The 19,582-nt window shown below is 42.2% G+C and overlaps 1 protein-coding gene across 9 annotated transcripts in view; it reads left to right on the top strand.

Annotated features, from left to right (window-relative positions):
* The window catches only part of pde4dip (phosphodiesterase 4D interacting protein), a 440,914-nt gene that overhangs the window by 383,017 nt on the left and 38,315 nt on the right, over positions 1-19,582 (top strand). For all 9 annotated transcript variants that reach the window (XM_063064080.1, XM_063064082.1, XM_063064078.1 and 6 more), the window contains one exon: positions 15,800-16,053. In XM_063064080.1, the coding sequence (XP_062920150.1) occupies positions 15,800-16,053 (254 nt within the window). The remainder of the gene's footprint in view (positions 1-15,799; positions 16,054-19,582) is intronic.

The following is a 19,582-nucleotide window of genomic DNA, read 5'->3' on the forward strand; positions in this document are numbered from 1 at the left end:
CAGAAACTGCAATTTCCTCCTTTACTTCTTTTAATAACTTGATATATATTTCTCTGGGACTATTTATATAACTATTCTCAAAGATGCTCTCTCCCTTAATAATCCCTCTATTACTGTCTTTATCCCATCCAGTATTTTGCCTTAACTACAACATTTAATTCACCCATCCTTTTTGTAAAAGCAGTGACAAAAAAAATCATGAATAACTGTACTTACGTCCTCTACCTTCATACATAGGTTACCCCTTTGGTACCTGTTAGGGTGTGCTCCTTCCTGGTTACCTTATCCTCTTGTTCATTATGCATTTTATGCTGTTACAAAACATTATTGGATTTCTTTGTTTTTCCTTGCCATTTTTCATACAATCTCTTAACTTTTGCTTTAATTTCACTCCTACACTTTTTATACTCCTCTAAGCCACTGGAAAGTTAAGCTAATGGTGCCGGATATATACTTTTTTTTTGTTTACTCTCTATACATATTGTCACTTACCAAACTCTACATTGGCTGATCTACCTTTCTTCTTTGAAGGAATACATTTTTCCTGAACCCCTTTCTTAAATTCCTCCTGTTGTTATAGATCAAGTAGCAGTTTCCATCCACTTTTGCTAAATCACTTAACAATCTAGTAAAAATGATTTTAACATGTAGATTTTTTGCATTTTTATCATTTTTGTTCTATTTCACAGAAACGTTGAAGCTATCTAATTTATAATGACTTCTTCAACTATGTTAGTCGAACATAGAATAGTACAGCACATTACAGGACCTTCGGCCCACAATGTTGTGCTGACCCTCAAACCCTGTCTCCCATATAACCCCCCACCTTAAATTCCTCCATATACCTGTCTAGTAGTCTCTTACACTTCACTAGTGTACCTGCCTCCACCACTGACTCAAGCAGTGCATTCCACGCACCAACCACTCTCTGAGTAAAAAACCTTCCTCTAATATACCCCTTGAACTTCCCAGCCCTTACCTTAAAGCCATGTCCTCTTGTATTGAGCAGTGGTGCCCTGGGGAAGAGGCGCTGGCTATCCACTCTATCTATTCCTCTTATTTTCTTGTACACCTCTATCATGTCTCCTGCAATCCTCCTTCTCTCCAAAGAGTAAAGCCCTAGCTCCCTTAATCTCTGATCATAATGCATACTCTCTAAACCAGGCAGCATCCTGGTAAATCTCCTCTGTACCCTTTCCAATGCTTCCATATCCTTCCTATAGTGAGGCGACCAGAACTGGACACAGTACTCCAAGTGTGGCCTAACCAGAGTTTTATAGAGCTGCATCATTACATCGCGACTCTTAAACTCTATCCCTCGACTTATGAAAGCTAACACTCCATAAGCTTTCTTAACTACCCTATCTACCTGTGAGGCAACTTTCAGGGATCTGTGGACATGTACCCCCAGATCCCTCTGCTCCTCCACACTACCAAGTATCCTGCCATTTACTTTGTACTCTGCCTTGGAGTTTGTCCTTCCAAAGTGTACCACCTCACACTTCTCCGGGTTGAACTCCATCTGCCACTTCTCAGCCCACTTCTGCATCCTATCTGCAATCTTCGACAGTCCTCTACACTATCTACAACACCACCAACCTTTGTGTCGTCTGCAAACTTGCCAACCCACCCTTCTACCACCACATCCAGGTCATTAATAAAAATCACAAAAAGTAGAGGTCCCAGAACAGATCCTTGTGGGACACCACTAGTCACAATCCTCCAATCCCAATCTACTCCCTCCACCACGACCCTCTGCCTTCTGCAGGCAAGCCAATTCTGAATCCACCTGTCCAAACTTCCCTGGATCCCATGCCTTCTGACTTTCTGAATAAGCCTACTGTGTGAAACCTTGTCAAATGCCTTACCAAAATCCATGTAGGTCACATCCACTGCACTACCCTCATCTATATGTCTGGTCACCTCCTCAAAGAATTCTATCAGGCTTGTTAGACATGATCTGCCCTTCACAAAGCCATGCTGACTATCCCTGATCAGACCATGATTCTCTAAGTGCCCATAGATCCTATCTCTAAGAACCTTTTCCAACAGCTTTCCCACCACAGATGCAAGGCTCACTGGTCTATAATTACCTGGACTATCCCTACTACCTTCTTTGAACAAGGGGACAACATTTGCCTCCCTCCAATCCTCCGGTACCATTCCCGTGGACAACAAGGACATAAAGATCCTAGCCAGAGGCTCAGCAATCTCTTCCCTCACCTCGTGGAGCAGCCTGGGGAATATTTCATCAGGCCCTGGGGACTTATCTGTCCTAATATATTTTAACAACTCCAACACCTCCTCTCCCTTAACATCAACATGCTCCAGAACATCAACCTCACTCCTGTTGTCCTCACCATCATCAAGTTCCCTCTCATTGGTGAATACCGAAGAGAAGTACTCATTGAGGACCTCGCTCACTTCCACAGCCTGCAGGCACATCTTCCCACCTTTATCTCTAATCAGTCCTACCTTCATTCCTGTCATCCTTTTGTTCTTCACATAATTGAAGAATGCCTTGGGGTTTTCCTTTACCCTACTCGCCAAGGCCTTCTCATGCCTCCTTCTTGCTCTTCTCAGCCCCTTCTTAAGCTCCTTTCTTGCTTCCCTATATTCCTCAATAGACCCATCTGATCCTTGCTTCCTAAACCTCATGTATGCTGCCTTCTTCCACCTGACTAGATTTTTCACCTCACTTGTCACCCATGGTTCCTTCACCCTACCATTCTTTCTCTTCCTCACCGGGACAAATTTATCCCTAACATCCTGTAAGAAATCTCTAAACATCATCCACATGTCCATAGTACATTTCCCTTTAAAAACATCATCCCATTCACACCCACAAGTTCTAGCCTTATAGCCTCATAATTTGCCCTTCCCCAATTAAAAATTTTCCTGTCCTCTCTGATTCTATCCTTTTCCATGATAATGCTAAAGGCCAGGGAGCGGTGGTCACTGTCCCCCAGATGCACACCCACTGAGAGATCTGTGACCTGACCCAGTTTGTTACCAAGTACTAGATCTCATATGGCATTACCCCTAGTCGGCCTGTCCACATACTGTGACAGGAATCCGTCCTGGACACACTTAACAAACTCTGCCCCATCTAAACCCTTGGAACTAATCAGGTGCCAATCAATATTAGGGAAGTTAAAGTCGCCCATGATAACAACCCTGTTATTTTTGTACCCTTCCAGAACCTGCCTCCCAATCTGCTCCTCGGTATCTCTGCTGCTACCAGGGGGCCTACAGAATATCCCCAATAGAGTAACTGCTCCCTTCCTGTTCCTGACTTCTACCCATACTGACTCAAAAGAGGATCCTGCTACATTACCCACCCTTTCTGTAGCTGTAATAGTATCCCTGACCAGTAAAGCCACCCCGCCTCCCCTTCCGCCCCCCCCCCCCATCCCTTTTAAAGCACTGAAACCCAGGAATATTGAGAATCCATTCCTGTCCTGGTGCCAGCCAAGTCTCTGTAATGGCCACTACATCATCATTCCATGTATGTATCCAAGCTCTCAGTTCATCACCTTTGTTTCTGATGCTTCTTGCATTAAGGTACACCCATTTCAGCCCTTTTGCCTTACTACCTTTACACCGTTTATTCTGCTTCTCTTACCTCAAAGCCTCTCTATATGTTAGATCTGGCTTTACATGCACTTCTTTCACTGCTCTATTGCTCCGGGTCCCAACCCCCTTGCAAATTAGTTTAAACCGTCCCGAACCATGCTCGCAAACCTACCTGCAAGGATATTGCTCCCCCTGGAGTTCAAGTGCAATCCATCCAATTTGTACAGGTCCCACCTTCCCCAGAGGAGATCCCAATGATCCAAAAATCTAAAACCCTGCTCCCCGCACCAACTCCTCAGCCATGCATTCAACTGCCATCTCCTCCAATTCTTACCATCACTATCACGTAGCACTGGCAGTAATCCTGAGAACGCCACCATTGAGGTCCTGTTCTTCAGCCTTCTGCCTAGTTCCCGAAACTCACACTTCAGGACCTCATCCTTCTTCCTGCCTACGTCGTTGGTCCCAACATGTAACACAACTTCTGGTTGCTTTCCCTCTCGTACCAGGATGTTGTGCACCCGGTCAGAGACGTCTCGGACCCTGGCACCCGGGAGGCAACAAACCATGCGAGTGTCCTTCTCATGTCCACAAAATCTCCTGTCTGCTCCCCTGACTATAGAGTCTCCAATGACGACAGCTCTTCTCTTCTCCGTCCCACCCTTCTGCACCACTGGGTCAGACTCAGTGCCGGAGGCCCTGCCACCATGGCTCACACCTGGTTGATTGTCCCTGCCAACAGTATCCAGGACGGTAAACTTATTATTCAGGGGAATGGCTACAGGGATGCTCTGCACTACCTGTCTGCTCACCTTCGCTTTCCCCCCTCTGACTGTCACCCAACGACCTGCTTCCCACAGTCTAGGTGTGACTACCTCTCTGTAGCTCTCATCTATGACTGCCTCCTTCTCCCTTATGAGTCGAAGGTCATCCAGCTGCTGCTCCAGATTCCTTACATGGTCTTCCAGAAGTGCATCTGCCGTATGCACTTCTGGCAGATGTGACTCTGCGGGAGAGGGGCGTTCCCCCAAGACTGCCACATCTCACATGAAAGGCACATCACCGTCTCAGGAGACATTGTAAAGACTAACTGCGAGCAAGCTTGTCCTCTGCCTCTTCTCATTGAAGCCTTTCGAATCAAAGCCGCAAAGCTCCACTCCTTCATTGGCCCACTCACTCACCGGCCGCTCCACTTGAACTACCCCTCTATTTATCTGTTTGAGCCTTTCAAAATGCTTGATCACCTGACCTCGATTGCCCAATCAGCTGCTTTCTGCTGAGTCTGAGCTATTCAAATCTTGATTGACTTGATTGCACAGACCAACTGCCAAAACTGCCAGAATCTCTCGAGACAAAGCCTCAAAGCTCCACTCCTTCACTGGCTCACTCACTCACTGGCCGCTTTCCACTAATATTCCTTCCACATATATTATTTATATATATATATAGCTCTCTTAAATGTAGTATGTAGTAGTTGGAATTCTGTATCCTCCATACCTTTTACACTGACTGTACCCCTGTTAATATTAGGGCAGTTGGAATCTCCCAATTTTATTTTATTCATCCTTGTTTTTTTCAAAATCAGAAATTATATTCTTCAAGCTGTCTCTTCCTTTTTTTATGGTTTTATAAGAGCATTTGATATGCTGAACTATACTAACCTCCCTTCTGCCTCTTTTCAATCAAACAGCTTTATAAGATCATACCATCATACCAGCTCCATGGTAGGTCCCATTCTAATCAACCTGAATACATAGAAACATAGAAAATAGGTGCAGGAGAAGCAGGTCATATTTCTCCAGAAAAAGTTCATCTTCTATCTGCCATAAAACCAGCTTTCCTCTGCGAGCAGATTTTACTTATCTCATTGGTTCACTGCCTCATTTGACCCTGTGACCCTCTCTGTATTATGAGATGATCTTCTGGCATGAAGCCATGGATGAGCCATGACTTCTCCAAATGAACACAAATAAGACTGACATCATCATTTCTAGACCTTACGGTCTTTTCCATATTGCCACCAATTCCACCAAATTCATTGTCCACCCTCCCTCGTCACTCCTTCTGTGACCTAATATCCATTCTCTTTCCGGTCCTAATTACTTTCTGCCATTATAATGCACGTTGCTGCATTTTCTTTGTTAATACGTTAGTTGTTATTACAGTTGCACAATAATTGTAGGAAAAGAGGAGTGAAACTAAAAGTTACAGTATAGAATTATTTTTGTAGAGTTCCATTTATTTCCTGTCAACCACTAAACAGTAAACTTGAGCTAAAAAAAAACACAAACCAGAGGTTTGATGAGTGGCTAACATAACGGTGTCTTTCACAACAATGTCGCAGGCAGTAGTGCTGCTGTCACTCGTACTCTGAAGTGACTTCTATTTTTCCCCAAGTTTCCTTGGGACTGGATCTAGTAATTAAGTTTGAGGCAGACCTTTTGATTTTTTTTTTATCATTGCCTTCAAGTAAATAACTACAATTGTCATAGGATTGAATTATTTTCAATAATTTTTGTGCTTGAATGGATTATCCTTTGAGGAGCAGGGATTTTGTCTTTTGAGAGTCTAACCCTCTGAGGTACATCTGTACTTCATTAAATTGACAGTGTAGCTGTTAACCAGTGACTGTGAAGTTTTGTCTTCATTCAGTTGATTTTCTTTGACAAAAGATCTAGTTATAGATCATTAGCAAAGGTGTTTCAACATGTTCCAGAATTTTTATTGGGCAAAACAGTTGCCCTTTAACCTCTTTCTTGGAAGAGTTCCAACGTGCTTTGACATTAAATTACCGGGAAGGGAGGAGTAAAGATATTCTAGCAGTTTATTCTGGACACAGGCTGAGAAGAGAGAGCAGCAGGAGAAGGCTGGATGGGAAGCATATGCTAATTAGTTGAGCTTGGAGAACATAATCAGTGCAGTTTACTCTGTAAAACTATCACCATTGCCTGGTCCACTGTCACTATTGCTCCCAGGTATGAGTGACAGTGATCGCTGCTGACCAGTTGATTAATTACTACTTTCTTCCTGGATCTTGATTTCCTGCACTTTCCTTAAAGTAGTGGAAGTCCTCACTGCACTGATCATTGATGGTGGCATTTAGGTTCTCTTGGCTGGGGAAATGGCTCCTCTGTGGCTGTCCATGCTGTCAAAGAACAGCCCTCTCTATCGAGGATCCCTCTTTTCCTTCTCCTTGTGCAGTGCCCGTAACCTGGAGAGGGAAGTGATCTTTCTTCGCAAACAGATGGAGAAGGAGCGAAGCCTGCTACATGGGCAGCTGAGAAATTTAATGCAGCAGCAACAGATCCTGGCTGCAAGTTCCAAGGAGGAACTAGACAAGTAAGAGTTCACTCTAGGTCTAACTTAATGAATGAAAAAATGAAGGACCCCAGTTTAGAGAAATCTTTATTTTCAGGAATTGTCGATGAGCTTATACCTAAGCCTAAATGTGCAGCGATGTAAGTGTGAGTTAACTTATGAGAAGCTGAAAGAAGGGTATAAACAGGTATAACACTGTCAGAGTGAGATTTGGCTAATTAATGAAAATGCCTTCAAACTTCATTGTTTGCTAGAAAGAATGTTGGAGTTTATTATAATTTTTAGGGACTGAGGATCATTGTCAAATTGTGGGTTGCTTTTCATTGCTCTTATAATACCTTGGGACCATTTGAAACACTGTGGCACAAAGTTTACACAGTTATTAATAAAATATAAGATTAATATAATACAAACTACGTAAATATAAGTAGTTCTGTCTCTAGGCTATTATAAACTATATGTAGTTTAAACAACTGTTTAGTGATATGTTCACTATTGTATATACAGTTTGCTAAACTCACTGTATACAGAACAATATAGCCTCTATAGATGTTGACAACATTGTCAGTATAAATAAGTTAGAGCTTCTGTGTATCCATGATTGACATCATCTGAATATCCACAATATGAGTTCTATATTTCCAATGTAATGCTCTAATATGTACAATTATTGATATGCTTCATGTATTAAGGATTTGTGCCTGGCTATATGTACTGCTTCTCACATTTTCAGGATACATTGTGTATAGAAATTATTAGGATTTCATTATGTATGGAGTAATCATAATCAATACATGCAAGCTACCATAGCATAATACAGTCATTCTAGATTTATGCAGCCTCTTCACTGGTTTAAAGTTCTCCCTGTAACTAGAAATGACTCCAATGTCTGTACGGACCAGGATGATTCAGGTACAGTCATTCTTTACTGAGTTCTTTAGCACAAATTGGTACAACTGTTTCTTTTATAAATGACTTTACTCAAATGGTGAATATAATTGGTTTAATATAATGTACTGTATATGCAAGGCAAATAAATCTACTGTATACGCAGAAGCTGATACTGTCGCTATATAAAGATCATGTGTACACAGGATGTAGCAGTCACTGTATACTTGTTAGATTGTTAGTTTAGTTGGTGAATGTCGAGGTCAGGTTAATGCAGTCAGTGTTTGTTCAAATCAATACTACCATAATTCTTGTTCAAAGAAATTAACTATATTACAGAATTCAGTTAATATGTTTAACTTGTTCAGATTACTGTGCATTTCTCTATGTGTACATGTCACTGCGGTAGGACTGACGGGTTAATGTGTCTCTGGGCTGGATTTTGTAAATAGAGATGGTAGTTCCAGTAGATGGAAGTTTGAGACTGTTGTGTGCAGGTAGATGTCTCACCTTCTTGTCAGGTGTTCGATGGTCACAGGACACCTGCATAGTGCTGCTGGATTCATCATGGGAGTCCAACAAGAAGGCAAAAGGTTCCTCAAATTTCATGCAACCGAGTTTGGGAAATCTATCCATTGAGTCTGTGCCAGAACAGTAGCCCATGTCAACGACAGATTTGACGGCTGACAAGTTTGACGGGGTGGGGAAGGGGTGGGAGGTGAACCATACGGCTATCAAGGCAATCCAAGGTGGATAGATTGGCAGAGTAAAGCTTTACACCACACTGACTAAATGGGAGTTGCCTTGCCAAGAAAGAGCAGACTTCAAAGACTGGCAAATAATAGGATTGGCAGCTTACCAGTCAACAGAATTTCTGGTTTAATGGGGTTCAGATTTATGGATCATTGGAATCTCCTCTAGGCCAGTACTCACTGAAATTTAGAAGAATGCACGAGGATCTCATCAAAACCTACCAAGTGTTGAAAAGACTAGATAGGGTGGATGTGGAGAAGATGTCTCCTCTGGTAGGGGTATCCAGAACTAGAGAGCATAGCCTCAAAATTGAAGGGTGACTTTTTAGAATAGAGGTAAGGAGGGATTTTTTTTAGCCAGAGAGCAGTGAATCCTTGGAAAGCTTTGCCACAGACTGTGGTGGAGGTCAAGTCTGTGGATATATTTAAGGCAGACGTTGATTGTTTCCTGATTGGACAGGGCATCAAAGGATAAAGTGAGAAGGCAGGTGTATGGAGTTGAGTGGGATCTGGGATCACCCATAATGGAATACTGGAGCAGATTCGATGGGCTAAATGGCCTAATTCTACTCCTATGTCCTATGGTCTAGTGTTGATGCTTATAAGATCACTCTACATATAAAACAATACAGAATGTGTGTATGCAAAGTGTTGTATTCAGTGTTGGACAATCGATGTCAGGGAGTGTATAAAAAGAGCTCGCTTTCAACCAGAACAACAGGATTTTAAAGGCAGAGCTTCGTGGCAGTGTCTCTGAGTTGAGGAGCAACCAATCAGCAGGAGGCAGTGCATAAAAAGAGAGAGGCAGGAGCTATAGGGAGGTAGTCACCCCCAGATCACAGGAGACAGGAACTGGGTGACTGTCAGGAGGAAAAGGGGAAATGCACAGGCAGTGCAGAGCACCCCAGTGGCCATTCCCCTCCATAATAAGTATACAACTTTAGATACTATTGAGGGGGGACAACCTACCGGGGGAGCCACAGTGACTGGGTCCCTGACACTGAGCCTGGTGCTGTGGCTCAGAAGCACAGAGAGGTGAAGAGGACTGCAGTGTTGATAGGAGCTTCTCTAATCAGAGGAACAGAGCCGAGGTTCTATGGATGCGATAGAGACAACCGGATGGTATGTTGCCTCCCTGGTGCCAGGATCAGGGATGTCTCAGATCATGTCCACGGCATTCTCAAGGGCGAGGGTAGGCAGCCAGAAGTCTTGCTACATATTGGCACCAATGACATAGGTAGACAAGGTGAGGAGGTCCTGAAGAGAGATGTTAGGGAGCAAGGTAGAAAGCTGAGAAACAGGACTTCCAGGGCAGTAATCTCTGGACTGTTGCCTGTGCCATGTGCCAGTGAGGGTAAGAACAGGATGACTTGACAGGTGAATGTGTAGCTGAGGAACTGTTGTAGAGAGCAGGGTTCAGATTTATGGATCATTGGGATCTCCTCAGGGGAAGGTATGACCTGTACAGAAGGAATGGGTTATACCTGAACCCTGAAGGGGTCTAATATCCTTGCAGGCAGTTTGGCTAGAGTTGTTTGGGGAGGGTTAAACTGATTTGGCAGGGGTATGGTGTGGTAAACCATATATATGTTGTAACTGGGTTAACTGGATACGCCCCTCTGCTGACTGCCCCTGTGGCTCCTCCCACAGAGTCCTGTATAAAGGTGTTTCACCTTGCCCCTCCCCCTCAGTCCGGGGGCAGACACTCACCGTGGAGGTCATATTGTACAGCGAATAAAAGCCTTTTAGTATTTACCCTACTTCAGTCTTTTGGAGTTATTGAAGGTGCTTCGGATGGGTACCAGAGTGATAGTGCTGAAGATCAGGTAACTGGTTTACAAACAGAGGTAATGTGTAGTGAACAGAGGCTGTTGATGTGGCAAAATTGTAGTCAACAGGATGAGTTTCAATGTAAAAGGTGGACGAAATCGAAAAGGGTGATTACAGGGCTGAAGGTGTTATATTTGAATGTGCATAAAATATGGAATAACTCAATAATAAGTATACAACTTCAGATACTGTTGAGGGGGACAACCTACTGGGTGAGCCATGGTGACTGGGTCTCTAGCACTGAATCTGGTGCTGTGGCTCAGAAGCACAGAGCTGAATACAGAATAATCCGCTTGAACTTGTAGCACAGTTACAGATTGCCATGTATGATGTTGTAGGCATCACTGAATCATGGCCAGGAGCTTAATGTCCAAGGGTACACATATTATCAAAAGAACAGACAGGTAGGCAGAGGGGATGGCATTGCTGTGTTTGTAAAAATGAATTCAAATCGTTAGAAAGAGGTGAGATAGGGGTGGAAGGTGTTGAATCATTGTGGATAGAGCTAAGAAACCGCAAGGGTAAAAAGACCTTGACGGGAGTTGTATACAGACCCCCAAACACTAGTAAGGATGTCTCTCTGTCTGAAGCCTCCGTCAGTCAGAGCTGACCATGGATATTGTGTCCTAGCTGTCTAGATACACGAGCCTGGCCAGTACGATATGGAGAGCAAGCTGTTGCTCATGTAGCAAGCTCCCTCTCTCCATGCATCTGATGAACCCAAAGCAATGGCGGAGACCGATACAGTTTGGTACCAGCAGTGTCACAGGAGTTGCCAGTCAGCATTGAACTCAATATAGGACTGCCTTAAGGATTCCAGCTCCGGTTTTCTCCCTTGGGGTTTACTCCCAAAGGAGTGGTTGTAGCCAGAAGACAGAGGAGATTTGAGATCAGAGTTTTTCTACTCTTATGTGAGCTGTCAACCACAGCTGATGAGCCCTATCTGCCAGAAACAACTGGTTTTAAGGCACCAGTAACCCACCTTTGCCCCTTCTGTTGTCAGTAGAAATAGTTCTGCCCGGTTCAGTAGCTAACCACACGTGAAAGCCAGGAGCTGGACTTGGCTGTCAGAGGCCATTTGAGGCATATGCCATTGGGAGCATTTAATAGTTAATGGGAGCTTGTTCCCATTACCACCCTCGGCTATAACAAACTTAAGGAACCAAGGATGTGGTCTACAAATTACAATGGGAGATAGAAAATGCATGCCAAAAGAACATTGTTATAATAGCCATGAGGGATTTCGATATACAGGTAGATTGGGAAAATCAGGTTGGTGCTGGATTAGAGGAAGGGGAATTTCTAGAGTACCAAGGAATTGGCCTTGAGCAGCTCGTGGTTGAGCCCATTAGAGGATCAGCTATTCTGGATTGGGTATTGTGCAATAAACCAGAATTGATTAGAGAGCTTAAAATAAAACATCCCTTGGGGGCAAGTGATCATAATATAATCAAATTCACCCTGAAATTTGAGAAGGAGAAGCTGAAGTCAGATGTAGCAGTATTACAGTGGAGTAAAGGGAATTACAAATGCATGAGAGAGGAGTTAGCCAGAATTGATTGGAAAAGAACACTGGAAGGGATGATGGCAGAGCAGCAATGGCTGGAATTTCTGGAAGCAATTTGAAAGGCACAGGATTATACATCCCAGAAGAAAGAAGTATTCTAAAGGTAAGAAGATGGAACTGTGTCTAACAAGAGAAGTCAAAACCAACATAAAAGCCAAAGAGAGGCCATATAATAGAGCAAATAGTAGTGGGAAGTTAGAGGATTGGGAAGCTTTTAAAAACCAACAGAAGGCAACTAAACAGTTAATTAAGAAAGTAAAGATGGAATACAAAAATAAGCCCGCCAATAATATTAAAGATGATACCAAAAGTTTCTTCAGATACATAAAGTGTAAAAGAGAGGCAAGAGTGGATATCGGACCACCGGAAAATGATGTTGTAGTAATGGGGGACAAGGAAATGGAGGACGAACTGAATAACTATTATGCATCAGTCTTCACTGTGGAAGACACTAGCAGTATGGTGGAAGTTCCAGGTGTCAGAGGTCCTGAAGTTACCATAACTGGAGAGAAGATTCTTGAGAAACTGAAAGGTCTGAAGATAGATAAGTCACCTGGACTAGGTGGCATACATCCCAGGGTTCTGAAAGATGTTGCTGAAGACATTGTGGAGGCATTAGTAATGATCCTTCAAGAATTACTAGATTCTGGAATGGTTCCAGAAGACTGGAAATTTGCAAATGTCACTCCAGTCTCAAGAAGGGAGAGAAGCAGAATAAAGAAAACTATAGGCCAATTCGTCTGATTTCAGTGGTTGGGAAGATGTTGGAGTCGATTATTAAGCATGAGGGTACTTGGAGACACATGATAAAGTAGCCCATAGTCAGCATGGTTTCCTCAAGGGAAAATCTTGTCTGACAAATCTGTTGGAATTCTTTGAAGAAATACCAAGCAGGATAGACAAAGGAGAATCTGTTGATGTGGTGTACATGGATTTTCAGAAAGCCTTTGACAAGGTGCCACACATGAGGCTGCTTAAAAAGCTACAACCCCATGGTATTACAGGAAATATTCTAGCATGGATAGAGCAATGGCTATTTGGCAGAACGGAAAGAGAGGGAATAAAGGGAATTTTTTCTGATTGGCTGCCGGTGACTGTTGGGACCGATTCTTTTTATGTTATATGTCAATGATTTGGAAGATGGAATTGATGGCTTTGTTGCAAACTTTGCAGACAATACAAAGATAGGTGGAGGGGCAGGTAGTTTTGAGGAATCAGAGAGGCTACAGAAGGACTTAGATTAGGAGAATGGGCAAAGAAGTGGCGGATGGAATATAGTGTCGGGAAGTGTACGGTCATCCACTTTAATAGAAGAAATGAAAGGGTTGAATATTTTCTAAATGGGGAGAAAATACAAAAATACTGAGGCACAAAGGGACTTGGGAGTCCTTGTGCAGGAGTCCCTAAAGGTTAATTTGCAGGTTGAGTCTGTGGTGAGGAAGGCAAATGCGATGTTAGCATTCATTTCAAGAGGACTACAAAGCAAAAACAAGGAAGACACACACATGCTGGAGGAACTCAGCAGGCCAGGCAGCATCTATGGAAAAAGGTACAGTCGACATTTTGGGCCGAGGCCCTTCCGCAGGACTGGAAAAAAGAAAAGATGAGGAGTAGATTTAAAAAGTGGGGCAGGGGAGTTATTTTGGTCTCAAAACTGGAGATATTCACTTGGGAGAGGACATTGGTAATGGTCTATTTATCCTGTCAACAGATTTGGAGGATTTGTGCTGTGTACATACATCTGCTGATGCCTCTGGACACATCTTCAGTGATGTTCCTGGAATCATCGGGTGTTTCGGGTCTTTAAACATGATACGCCCCCCTCCAATTGACCCAGCCGGGGCTGATCAGACCCCAGCTTGTGTCCAGATGGCTAGCTACTTATGTCTCCATGGCTCCCCTCTTTTGAGCCACAGCCATCTTGAGGCCCTCTCTGCCGCATCAGTGGTACTGCGGATGGCTCTCCTCTTCCTTTCTCCCTTGATGCAAATATATTGGCATCTCTCTATTCCAACTATTTAACAACTTGACATAGAAAATTCTTGTATTTTTGCTGATGAAATATATTTTTCCATTGGCTCTTGTGCATTGCTTCTAATTGCAGGTTTGTGTTTTGTTCAACAGTAAATACCAGGACCACTATAAAAATTGCTAGCATGGTAAAAGAGAAACTAAGCATAACTTTAGGCCTACAAGACAAACTTGAGAATTTTTCTTTTAGTGACTGCTTCAGAGACTGAAAGACAAAACACACCACCTTTTCATCTTTTTTCAGTCCTAAAGGATCTCGGCCCAAAACATTGACTGTTCTTTTTTCCATAGATGCTGCCTGGCCTGCTGCGTTCCTCCAGCATTTTGTGTGTGTTGCTCGGATTTCCAGCATCTGTAGATTTTCTCTTGTTAATAAGAGCAAGGGCGTAATTTTGATACTTATAAATCTTCAGTGAGGCCTCAATTGAAGTATTTGCACAGTTGGTTGTTTTTTGCACATTATTTCTTTGTCCATCCTATTGGTTGCAATCTTTCATTGATTCTGTTATGTATTTACTGTGAATGCCGCAAGAAAATGAGCATTGTATATGGTGACATATGAGTACTCTGATAATAAATTTGCTTTGAACTTTAAATACATTCAATGACACATTGTTAATTGGTATCTGCACATCCTAAAAAAATACTGAAAATTACATTGTATGGCTTCAGGATAAGAGCCTACTATTTTAGTGTGAATATTCTATGTAATTGGATATCCTGGAGGTTTATTCTGAATTTGTCTGTGTTTATGATTATCTGAAAGTAGTTGAGGCAAGATTCCTGATATGAAAAATTACTTTATATATTTGTGCTGCTACCTTAAAGACCGGACAATATACCAGATTCACAGTAAGCAACAGAAGATTACTTCTATCTCAGGCGGACTACTAGAAATGGAAATGGAATCAGAATCAATAATAGCATTTAAATATCATTCAGGGAAATTAATTCAAATACTTTGTTTTATAAACCCTGTACTTACATGATGGGGCAGGTGACTGACTGTGCATTAAAATTAATTGTAAATAAAAAGTCATTTTCCCTTTGTTTATAAATCACAGAAATGTAATAGCACAGAGGAGGCCCTTTGTTCCATTGTGTTCATGCTGGCCCAATGCGAGAGTAACCCGGCTAGTTCCTCTCTCCCACTATCTCCCCATAGCTCTCCACACTCTTTCCTTTTCCATACTATGACTGAATCTACCTCGGTTACTCATTGTTGCAATGGACACCACTTGATGGGAGCATATTATTTTCATCTATATTGTGTAGACCCTTCATAGTTTTAAATGTATCTATCAGCTCTCTGCTCAACTTCCACTGTTCCAAGAAGAACAATCCCTGTTTCTCCAATCTAGAGTCCACATTCTTGTATTCATTCCAGGACCTCTCGTCTGCATACTTTCTAAAGCCTTCGCGCTGTGTAATTGAAGAGTGCTGACCAATACTGGATTTAATATTCTTGTTGCAATCAAAGCAGTATTTTATAAATATTTAATGTGACATCCTTGCCCTTTTACTCAATGCCCCGGGTCCTTATATTTTTTTACTACTTCCTTAATGCCTACTTAGCCTCAACTCTTTCCATTGCTGTAACTAGCTTAAGATTGATTGTGCTATGTATTATTTAAATCCTTGTTTTTGTATGAAAATGTAACTTTTTACCGTGTTGTGTTAAATTTCATCAGCCTTCTCTTAGCTTTTGGTAGCTCTTCCCTCATTATGTGTTAAAAAAAATTACCAGCAGCTAATGTTTATAGATCATATGAAGAATATTGGCTACAAAATCTCTGACAAGATGGTAATTTAATTGAAGCATTAACTTTATTCGCAGATTGAATAAAGAGCTCGAGCAGAAAAATGAGCTCATTGAATCCCTGAGCTGCAAACTGCAGAACCGGGCAGACACTCCATCCAATAGCCATATTCCCTCAGACTCTGAACAGTCTGACAGAGCATCATTTACATCGGATGGGCAAGAGTCAACCAATGATGACCTGGATACTTATCGTTACGAAGTTGACTTGAGCAGTGAGTACTCGCATGATGATCAGCAGAGTACAGAGTTGGAAGCACATGCTGTTGCAGGTAAGCTTACATTTAAAACTCCACTAGAGTTAAGTAAAGGAAGAGCAAAGGGGAATAATTACATATATCAAAATGAAATTGGAGTCCTGGTTGTAGCAGCAATATTTATGTAGGAATATTAGCAGTAACATTGAACTAAAATATTAATAAAATACTGCAGTTGTGGAATGAGATAGAACACTTTCTGGAAAGTAACGTCATTTCCTGAAGTTGCTATCACTGGTAAACGGTAAAACACTTCTGGCACACTTGCCTTACCAGTCAGGGCATTGAGTATAGAAGTTGGATATAATGTTGCAATTTTACAAGATGTTGGTGAGGCCCTATTTGGAATGTTGTGTTCAGTTTTCATCGTGCTATAGGAGTTATAAGAAAGATGATATTTATCTGAAGGGGGTGCAGAGGAGATTTACAAACATGATTCTAGGAATTAAGGGACTGAGTTAAGGAGGGAGGTTGAGAAGGCTGGAACTTTATTTATTGGAGTGTAGGAGAATCAAGGGTGATATCGTAGAGGCATATAAAATTATGAGGAGCATAGAACCCCTCTTTTTTCCTCGATTTGGGAAATGAAGAATTAGAGGATGTAAGTTTAGGGTGAGTGGGGAGAAATTTACTAGGAACCTTGGGGAAATTCTTTTCTCCTAGAGGGTGGTCAGTATATGGAATGAGTTGGTGGAGGAATTGGATGAGTCAGATACATGAGCAGCATTTATAAGACACTTAGGTAGGCTTATGGATGGAAAGAATTAGAGTGATGTGGGCAAACATGGGGCAAATCTTGGTTGGCATGGATTTATTGGGTCAAAGGCCCTGCTCTCTGATGATTCTATGACTTTGACTCTAATTAGATACCTTATATCTTTCATGTGAACAAATTTGGATCCAGCCTCACTCAAATGAAACGGTCTTTGGCAGTCTTCTGTGAAGTATTTCCAGTTGGGGTTTAGTGTGCAATGGCAAGCTAGCCTTAATGAAGGTATCTCCACAAAAAGGCAGAAAGGATGAGAAATGTGGAAGAGAATGGGCATGTTCAGATAGTTCGTGTGAATGTGAAAGATACCAGGACTGGGAAAACTTCCTGTATATCTTGGTAATATTTGTCCTTTAGTCAGCACCATGCTGGGTTTTTGTCAAATTCTGTTGATGTATGAGGTAAAGCACACTTCACAAATATTTTGCAGTGTCTGTTTCAGCGAAGTATATCGATGTCTATTTGACCAACTTATAAATTAGCCTCATTTGTGTGAATAAAACTTCTGTCACAAAGCAGGTTATAAAGAACAGTTTCTACTAACCAATGAGCAAGCCTGAAGAATTTACTGAAGTTACTTAGTTGGTCTCGTTCAGCTACCATGTTATTCTTGCTAGCTACTATATCCTGTGTGCATTGCTCATTCTGCATACATTGTTCATTCTGTCCTTCAATCATCACGGAATGTCCTTGTGATATCACAGGATGACAAAATGACACAATAGTGATCTCGCAACATCATGATCATCTTCATTAATCTTAAATGTCACAATTCATTTTATCTGGTTCATTGAATAGAAGTATGCTGATACATATTACTGTTTTATTCACTCATCCAGTTATTACAGTCCACAAGAGCACCTAGAGTATATTGACAGTGGTACTTCCAAAGACCATTGTTTCTTTCTTTATTCACTCCATATGCAATATGAAAAAGGGGGCCCCAAGTCAGAATACCACCTTTGAAGAACTCCCAGAATGATGACCATTTAATCTAATTATGTTATACAGGTTTCCCCCGCCATCCGAAGGTAGAGCGTTCCTATGAAACGGTTCGTAAGCCAAAATGTCATAAAGCGAAGAAGCAATTACCATTTATTTATATGGGAAAAATTTGTGAGCGTTCACAGACCCAAAAATAACCTACCAAATCATGCCAAGTAACACATAAAACCTAAAGTAACAGTAACATACAGTAAAAGCAGGAATTATATGATAAATACACAGCCTATATAAAGTAGAAATACTTTTCCACAATCATTACTGCACTGTTCTCCGTAGCGAAAATCTCACGCAAGCGCCGTCGGCAGAAAATCTCACGCAAGCGCTGTTGGCAAAAACATGGTGCAAGCGCTCTCCAGTAACCTTTAAGCTATGAAGCTGCTAAATCATACCAAATAACATGTAAAAATACACAGCCTATATAAAGTAGAAATAATGTATGTACAGTGTAGTATCACTTACCGGAATCAGGAAAGCGCAGAGCACACTGATGATGGTGTGTTAGACTGAGTTGGAATTTGGGTGGTGCAGTGGCCCCCACCCTCCAGGCCGCCGACAGATACCGAACCGCGAAGCATGCAGGGGTGCAACGGTAGCTGGGAGGCATCCAGCACATCTTTAAGAAAAAAGTCGAAATAAACATGCTAATTAATTACATGTCGGGTGGCACCTAATTAATTAGCATGTTTATTTCGGCTTTTTTCTTAAAGATGTGCTGTGTGCCTCCCGGCTACAGCTGCATTCCCCGCAAATCGCGGGGTGGTGGGACACTGGGGTGTCATCTCGTCGTCTGTTTCCATTAGAGCAGGCAGCTCATCTTCTCCTAAGACTGCCTGCCTCGATGTCGAAGGTCGAGGTTCGTCGTCTGCTGTGGGGCTAATGTGGAAGGCTTGCTTGACTGATGAGCCTCGCGCATTTTTCTATCATACAGGTTTTTGTAAGGACTCAAACCATCCTGCAATATCCCCTAAACCGAGGTACCCTTTCAAAATTAAAGTCATACTTTATCATTACTCATTCGGTTTCGATTGTTATCCTTTCCTCTTCCAATTGCATCAGCTCTTCATCTATCAGTTCTTGGTCGTGGGATGCCAAAACCTCTTTAACATCATGTTCGTCAGCTTCCACAAGCCAAACTTACTTTGTTCACCATGATCGAAATGCTTAATTATGTCTAGTTTTACGCTAAGTGTAACATCCTTACGAGCTCTTTTAGGCTTTTCCAATACCTTAGAACTCATCTTGCAAACGGCTGCTCACAGGCACATGTTAAAGCAATGCCGGCCAGAATGCAGTTCCGAATCCGCGGAGAGCAGCTGCTCAGGGCGCACGCGGATTTTCCCCGCACGCTTTTTTTTTGTAACAGTGAAAACATCTTCTGAAAGCGAAAACAGGGTACTAATGTAGGTCTTTCGTAAAGCGAGCATTCGAAAAGCGGGGGGGACACCTGGTATATCAAACATTTTATTGAAATATGTGCTTGGGGACGGAGGAATGGGGGCTTGACTCATGTAGTCCTTTGACAAAGCAATCTGTGCTCCAATACTATAAGATACAGCATTGGAATCAGGCCAGTTGGCCCATCAAGTCAGCTTCACCATTTCATCATGGCTAATCCAATTTTCCTCTCAGCCCCAGTCTCCTGTGTTCCAACCCCTCTCCTTCCTGGATCCCTTCATGCCCTGACCAGTCAAGAATCTATCAACCTCTGCCTTAAATATACATAAAGACTTGGCTTCCACAGCTGCCCGTAGCAAAGAATTCCACAGATTC

Source organism: Mobula hypostoma, chromosome 12, assembly GCF_963921235.1.
Source record: "Mobula hypostoma chromosome 12, sMobHyp1.1, whole genome shotgun sequence".
Taxonomy (NCBI): domain Eukaryota; kingdom Metazoa; phylum Chordata; class Chondrichthyes; order Myliobatiformes; family Myliobatidae; genus Mobula; species Mobula hypostoma.